The 8,320-nt window shown below is 36.6% G+C and overlaps 2 protein-coding genes across 2 annotated transcripts; one reads left to right on the top strand and one right to left on the bottom strand.

The window, feature by feature from the left end:
- Positions 1-3,863: 3,863 nt before the first annotated feature.
- Positions 3,864-4,557, bottom strand: LOC125579885. The gene is made up of 2 exons (XM_048743782.1): positions 4,171-4,557; positions 3,864-4,052 (listed from the first exon to the last, which is right to left on the bottom strand). Exons 1-2 carry the CDS (start codon positions 4,555-4,557, stop codon positions 3,864-3,866), a joined length of 576 nt encoding a protein of 191 aa, XP_048599739.1.
- Positions 4,558-6,742: 2,185 nt separating this feature from the next.
- Positions 6,743-8,100, top strand: LOC111197732. Its single transcript, XM_022695884.2, has 2 exons — positions 6,743-6,950; positions 7,049-8,100. Exons 1-2 carry the CDS (start codon positions 6,830-6,832, stop codon positions 8,098-8,100), a joined length of 1,173 nt encoding a protein of 390 aa, XP_022551605.2. The 5' UTR covers positions 6,743-6,829.
- The last annotated feature ends 220 nt before the right edge of the window (positions 8,101-8,320 follow it).

Raw genomic sequence — 8,320 nt, 5'->3', positions numbered from 1 at the left:
GACTCATATCCGTGTTGATATCTAAAAATAATGTGATTTAGTTTTGCATAGTAACTGGATTGAACCTAAAACGTGTTTACCACCTAACCACAAGATCTAGGACAAAAATGTATATTGTTGATTATGTGCTTGTTGAATGAAAGAAAACAAACTCAGATATTCAGAATAAAATTCAAAAGTTATATGGAATTAGCCTTAAATTGTTCCATGTGAAACAAATAGTTTGCTAGAATCATGTTTTAGTAATATATAACCATTCTCTATCCAAAAAAAAAAAAGAATCGAATTGTTGTAAATGAAGTGTTGGGGAAATACTTCTGTTATTATTACTGTCGACCAGAAGGTCCATATATATACAAGGTATTAGACCGTCATAAGGTCATGTTTATCCTAACAAGATAAGGATAAGGATAAACATTATGTTACAGATATACATGGAATATATACTAGATAAACACATAGTCTCTGGTTGTCTTTATCATGTCCCGGATTGGGCCTGCAGTACGGGCTGGTCCATGGTCGATCATCATTTGGTTTATAACACTCCCCCTTGATCGACACATCCGGTACAGGTTCGTTGCATGCTTAATGTTACCTCATTAAAACCTCTCTTGAAAAACCCCAAAACCAATGTGGCAAAATGGGAAACCAAGGACAGGAAAAAAAAGTACAACACATGAACTCCCCCAGATGAATGCATCACTGTAGTAGACGCATTCCCATCTGGTATCCGAGTCTTCTTGAACGTTGAAGTTGTCTTTTGGAACTCCATTAAGATGTGGTCAGGATGTACATCTTTGCTGCTGATCACTCCATGTCTTGGTTGAACTGATGGTGCTTCAAACGGTGCTCGGATGGACTTTATAATCTACAATAAAACTTTACTTGCAGGTCCTTTTTCATGTCCCACGGATTCTCTTTGGTTATATGGCTTTCCCAAAACGTGGACATTCAATATATATTGAGTCATAGACCCAGAACACATACGAACAACTTTACTTCATATCTTTCGTTCATTCGGACTTATATCTCTTCGTATGTGCCAATGGCTTTATCCATTGTAACCAATCATTCTTTATTTTCTTTTGTCGATCCATGTTGAGCTATAGACCTTGTCTATATTCGTTCATAATCATGAGTGTCTAAGGTCATACCATCAATAATTATTTGCTGCAATGAAACTCATCACACAATGAATTCGCAGTCATACACTCATGTCCTTTGTACATGGTTATCGATCTTTTCTTGCTTTAGCAATGCTTATAATCATTAAGCCACGACCAGACATCCTTCTGGTCACTATCCTGGTTTATGGTTCTCACTTAGGCGTGCTGACACACACACACACGGCTATGATTTTTCTACAGACTTTCCATATGTAAAACATAGCCTGTTTAATCAATCGATAACTTGTATCATTGAACCTTTGAACCATTGAACTTTTTTCTCTCAGTTGGTCTTTATTATGATCACAAGGAATTATAATATTTTCTGTATGGACTGACTGCACTAAGTAAATACTTAGTCTTTCATATTACTTACAAATGCTGTATATTACAATCCATAAACAACTTAGGAACAAAGCTTGTTCTATGAGAATTTTTTTCTCATATTTCTATGGTACGTTGATACCTTTATCCAGAGATCCATTTGCTGCTTACTACACCATTATTTCTTTAGTAAATATCCAGACAAAATCAAACTTGATTTTTTGTAGTAGCATCCACCATATAGGAGCATATCTCTTTATAAATTGTTCCTTGGTCCTTGTGAGTATCCTTGTGTAATCAAGCTATACTTGAACGTTATTTAGAAGGAACATGGACACACTATACCATGTGGTCATGTCCTTTAATCTCACGAAATTTCTTATCTCACAAGATCCATTCACTGGTTTCTTTCTTAGATGGCTTTTCTGTATGTACATGGTTACTACGCCCATCTGTCTTATAATTACTTTGAATTCTTTGAACACCCCACGTCCCTATATAGGTTTTATGAGTACTCTATGTGGGTTCATGATCCTCAGGTTATATCCTTCAAATCCCAAGTACTACAATCTTTTATGAGCTCTTATGTATGTAAATACATCTTTGGTGTTAACACTTTTTATCTTTAGTTTCATACTGTTCCAGACATGATCTAATTAGATTTTGAGATCTTATTATCCAAGACCTTTATACCTTGCAGTTTGGCGTCCCAAACTACATGGTCTGGTACCTTAGATGTGTGGTTGCGCAACCTTATTTCTCTGTCTGAACTGGTTTCTCTTATGAACTCGGATTTGTACGATCCTGAGCACCTTTCATTACTTTCCGAGGTTCCTTATTATTTGGAACTTATTTGTCTATCTCTAATAGACATTATAGAAACTTGATTGTGTCTCTTAGACATCAAATTCGTGGTGCTTAAGCTGGTATGACATAGTCATTTTTTTCTTTTCGGGTCAGTGTGTCTGGCATATATTTCTGCTAGCTTTTATATCTTTTGATCATATTCTTTTAGAACGTCTAGATCATAATCTTTGGTCTGAGGATCTTGCCAAGACAACTATGGTTGATACCATTATATTTCTCTTTTACTCTTTACTCTTTATCAGCCTGATAACTTTCTCCTTTCAAAGTTGGATAATCAGATTACTATCTTTTGTAATCTGTGTTCTTGGCCACTTGATTAAATCATCCATGTTTGGCACAAGATACATTATAGTTTCGTGGAGGAAGTCTTATTTATCTAATATATATTCCCAATCCTCATCTGAGGTTCCATCTTAAATGGCACACATATGTGGTGGAATATTCGTATTTTCTTAAGATGGTTTGTGTATATGTCTGGTTTATGACCCTTAATCATTTAGAGGTGGGAATGTCTATGCTTACATGTATGGCCGGATGTAAATCAATATTTATATACATAATGTCCTTAAGCTTTAGGCTGGACGTGGGTGATGTACCATTAGTGAGAGCTTTAAAGCTTTCCAGCCGTGTATATTATGGTTGTAAACCATGGAATCCGAATTTATGATATGATCATGGACTGTGGGTTTTAGTCCTCTCTCCCCCTCATGAACATACTCATAATTTCGTAGTGCTTAGGACAGTGGAGCCTTAATTATTTTAGTGATTTTCCCTTTTGTGTACTTATAACACATTGTGAGATTTTATGGGATCACTTTTGTGCCTTAATTAATTTTTCATCATGTTTTGGATCAAGATGGCTAATCTGGTCATGCCATAAGTGTTTATTTCGTGGTGAACCATACTGGTTACCATGGCTTTATGCCTCTTTCATACTGATCCTTAGCATAGAATAAATCAGTAGAAAATATGGGTATAGGCATTCATAATGCTTTTAGGCGATTTTTCAAAAATCTGAAAGGAATCGTATTTTCTTTGCTCACTGGTTCAATGTAGAAACATTGAATTTTTTTTTCTTTATAACTCAATGGGTCTGAATAATGTCGTGTCTTTTGCCATTGTCAGTACCAATTAATTGATTTCAAGTGATTGTAGGAAGGTAAAGTTGAACCTATACAATCAAGATGAAGTTAAATCTATGCGAGAAATCAATCTATCAGTGAACTGACTCATTAGTCTACACCCAACAATTGATTTTATGTGATTGCAGGAAGGTAAAGTTAAACCTATACAATCAAGGTAAAGTTAAACCATGCATGAAATCAACTATCAGTGGACTGATTATCCTTTTATTAAGGTTTTATTTGTTATTTAATCAAGAATCATCAAGCAAGACCAAGCAAGATAATATATAAAAACAAAATCGTTTTTATTATTTCAATAACATAAATGAATAACAAATAAATCAAATCAGATATGAAAACATAAAATCAGAATGTCGGAAAATTATTCAATGTATAATCCGACCTCATGGTCCATGAGTGTCCACTCGGAATCCTCCTCAGATCTCTTCTTATCAAATGTGGCTTTATTAGCTTCAGGGATTTTCATCTCACTGTCTAGCATAATATATCTCCATGATGTCATTAAACCGTCTGATGTTATCCATCCTTTTCTGCTTCTTTTGCTCAATGTCTAATAAATATGAGAACAAGTCATAATAGGTGGTGAAACCTTTGGCCTGATGTGATAACAACACTTCCTCTGAATGGAATGTGTCACGAGTTTTGTTTAACAAATCCTCGTTTGTTACCAATTCACCACATAGTCTAAGACTATAGGTGATTCTCATAAGATCAGAGTGATAATTGTCTACGGATTCATAATCCTGGAACTTTAGAGCTTCCCATTTTTTCTTGGATTCGTGCAACAATGGCTCACAGAATCTAGAATTCAAAAATGACCAGAGATTATGAGGATCATTAACATATCCAAACTCGTCTCTTAGGTCCTCACAGAGATGGTGTCGCATAATCATTATGGCTCTGTGTCTTTCACACGCAAGGGTGTCATTGCCATACTTGATGCACTTCCCAAGTCCTCTAGACTTCAAGACGGCTGAAGTGTTTATACCCCAATCAAGATAATTATCTCCAGAGAGATCAAGGGCTTTGTAATCTGAGGGTATGAAACTCGACATCTGAAATTATTATTCAAAACAGGTCTTAATCAAGTAATCTTTTTGGAAATTTTTCATGCTTCATATCAATGCCACACACGGACCAAAAGAAAAAAAATTTCTAAATGATGCATTTTCTTAAAACCATACGGTGGTTTAAGGTGTGGATCAATGTATTTTTCAGATTTAAGGTCCTCTTATTTCAAACACAAGGTTTCAAGGCCTTTAGGGATTCTATCTTAGATGATCAGGAAAATGTTCCATATTTTCTTCATCCCATTGGATCGGATCATTTAGTATAATGATTTTTTTCAGTTCAGATCAGATTTTTTGAAAACTATGAATGATCTATATCCCTAACAGTCGAGATTTTATGTTCAGTATGCAATTTTAGTATGCAAACAATATGCAATCAAGCAAACCAATTCAATCATGAAATCAGTTTAGGGTTTTCGAAAAATATACCATATATTTATTATTATTATTATTTTTTTTCGAAAAATAATCAAATCAGAAATTATTGTTACTTAAAAAAAATAAATCAGGAAGATTTGATTTATTCAAGCAATTTATTATATACTTTCGATTTAAAAATAAATATATTTTCTCAGATATATCTCTGATATTTCGATTTTAAATATTAAAAAAATATTTTTTTCAATCCTAATCAAGTTCTAGTCGTTATCAATCATCAAGAAAACAAATTTCTCAGACAAGAACAGGAGGTAAAACCTCGGATTAATTTATGAAACCATGATCAGATTTTCCAAAAAAATTATGTAACATGGAGTCTTTAACAGTTCTAGTAGATTCAGATCAGATAAGAACATTAAACAGGACAATAATGATAAGTTTAAGCAAGTAACAGTCGGTTTCTTTCAACATATAGCAGTCAGATTTTAAAAAAATTGTTTAACTTTCAATCCTAAACAGTTCTAATGTGAAACTATCATCAGGAAAAGTTTTAAACAATTTTAAAATCAGTTTCAGATTAAGAACATGTTCAAAACAAGTTCAGGTTCGAGATTTTAAAGAGTTATGGTTTCTGGTTTTATTTTATTTGCAGAGACATGTTGCTAAATATAGCTACATGGCTGCGGATGGGGGTATTTAATACTTTTATGGGTTTTAGGTGAGTTTTCGATGATACCTGAAACTTTTGATGGGTTGATCGGTCTATCAGTTAGAGATCTTCCTGGTTAGCTGATGGATTTCTCGGAATTATTGTTTTTGTTGCTGCTCGTTGGAATAGGAGACTGGTATATGGTTGAGAGAGATTTTGGTTTCTGGAACAAATATTCCGCCTGTATTGTAGCTGAGCGTGAGGGCGCGTCCGGACTCCGATTGATGCGGGGTTAGCGGCGTTGGCTTCGTCTCGTCAAGAGCTTTAATTTGCTATCTGGCTCGTCGTCTGGATCCACCGGAGTTGAGGGATAGAGCTGTTTGAAGTTCGTCGGGAATTAGGGTTTTTACTGCTCGGATTTATTTCTGGTTTTTAGGGTTAGGGTTTGTGAGAGCAACGTCGTGTTGATAACGTGTTGTAAATGAAGTGTTGGGGAAATACTTCTGTTATTATTACTGTCGACCAGAAGGTCCATATATATACAAGGTATTAGACCGTCATAAGGTCATGTTTATCCTAACAAGATAAGGATAAGGATAAACACTATGTTACAGATATACATGGAATATATACTAGATAAACACATAGTCTCTGGTTGTCTTTATCATGTCCCGGATTGGGCCTGCAGTACGGGCTGGTCCATGGTCGATCATCATTTGCTTTATAACACGAATGGAATTGTTATTAGATTCTGCGCAATTTCAGTAAATGTGATTTTTGGATCTTCTCATGATGATCCAAAAAAATATTAATGAAATGCTTTTTAATAGATTTTAAAGTCGAACAAGTTACTAACAATCTTCTCGTTATATCACATCCAAATACAATTTTATCTAGAAAAAATTGGCAAATCGGGTAAATTGCAAGTTTGATATTAGGGAGTTGGGCGACCTCAAGTTTAAATTAGCAAATTGGACAAATCGCCTTTTCCAGACTTATGAAATGTCGACAGAGGGCGCGCGTGGTTCTTGATATTACGACCGTGCCACCTCTTGATTTTTTATTTAAAAAATCAAAAAAAGACCTAATAAAAGAATAAAAAGAACCAAATTAGAAAAACCAAAACATAATATCAAAATATACCAGAACCACCTCTAAATAGCTGCAATTGAAAACCAAACATAAGAAGAATCCCACATAAGAACCACCCTCGACTGTACCCAGATCGGCATGGTATTCCCCTCCAGCATAACGCCCTCGAGGAGGGTGACTCGTAGTCAATCCGCCAGTGATAGAGAAGCAAATCCCAAGAAAATTGCCCGACTAGGCAAAACTGCGTCTCGTTATGCAGGTATGTCCTTTCGCTAAGCTTTGCTGTGAAATTCTTTGGAAAAAGTTTTTAAAAATAAAGCATTGGGTAAATGTCTGGATTTGGTCATTGTATTTCAGTAATTAGCACGGAGTCCGAACTAGAGGAACCTGCATCCACCGACCAAGAAGAAGCTGCATCCACTGAACAAGATGAAGCTGCATCCACCGAACCGGAATTTATTGTCACCACGCCGACTTTCCCGGAAAGACTGTTCGCACGTAATTGCTATCCTAGCAAACCTCGACTGAACATCTATTCAAAGGCGAGTATCATTGGATCGTTAGTGAAGTTGCTAAGAGGCTCCCCTGAAATGAATTGTCTGCTAGGAAGTCAGTTTGGAGCTCTGTTCCACTTACCTGTATCGCGCTGCTCAAACTCTGTGAAACTTGTACATTCTCTCCTCAGCCGTCAGCTGGTTACGATGCGCCTATATGAGCTCTGGTTCTTGTTTGCAGACAAGCCACTACGCTTTTCTCTGCGTGAGTTCGGAGACATCACGGGGCTGAAATGCGAGCCTGAAAGGGAAAAAGTTGGAAACGGGTCAGAATCTATCGATGCCACACCTGGACGTATGTGGAAAGAGTTGTTTGAAACTGAAGATGAAGACGTGACTGTACCAGATGTTCTTCGTATGCTTGAACAGCCTAGTCTTCCTGAGTGGAAGCGGTTGCCACTAGCTCTCATTGCGCTTGTAGATGGGCTCCTGGTTTGTGGTCACAAACTTCTTCATGTGACGCCTGCTTACGTCGAGATGCTGGAAGACACCGGATCATTTCTTCAATATCCATGGGGGAGAGAGGCATTCGTCAGCACTCTGTCTAGATTGACACCACCTCAACCTTCTGATCCTTCAAAAATGGATAAATCCCTTTCGGTGATGCGCCTTCGTTTGAAACAGCAGTCAACAGCGTGTTATGGGTTCCCTCTGGCGCTGCAACTTTTTGCTTTTAAAGCTATCCCCTCATTGCTTGAGAAAATTCCCGAACCTAATAAAACCACTTCTTTCTTGCAAGAACCAGAAGGATGCGACTCAACAAATGCACTTCTGAATTTTGAAGACATACTTCTGGTGGAAACCCAAACTGAGGTACAATGCTGTTGTCTATCTTATTTGCAAAACAGAAGTTAAGACGCTCAAACTTTGTGTACTTATGAATGTTTGTGTTCTTTGTTTGAGGTTATTGTTACGTATTCAATCCCAGATGAAGGTGGGGATCCAAAGTGGAAGAAAGAAGTAATCGATCCCCAAATAGATAACTTAGTTCGTCGAATGCGGGAAGGGCACGAGTTCAAAGCAACAGACTTTAGAGGAGGTGATTCATCCCTTCCACCTCTGAAGCCAGCCGAAA

Source organism: Brassica napus, chromosome C1 (genome assembly GCF_020379485.1).
Source record: "Brassica napus cultivar Da-Ae chromosome C1, Da-Ae, whole genome shotgun sequence".
NCBI lineage: Eukaryota > Viridiplantae > Streptophyta > Magnoliopsida > Brassicales > Brassicaceae > Brassica > Brassica napus.
This window is presented reverse-complemented; position numbering and strand designations above follow the sequence as displayed.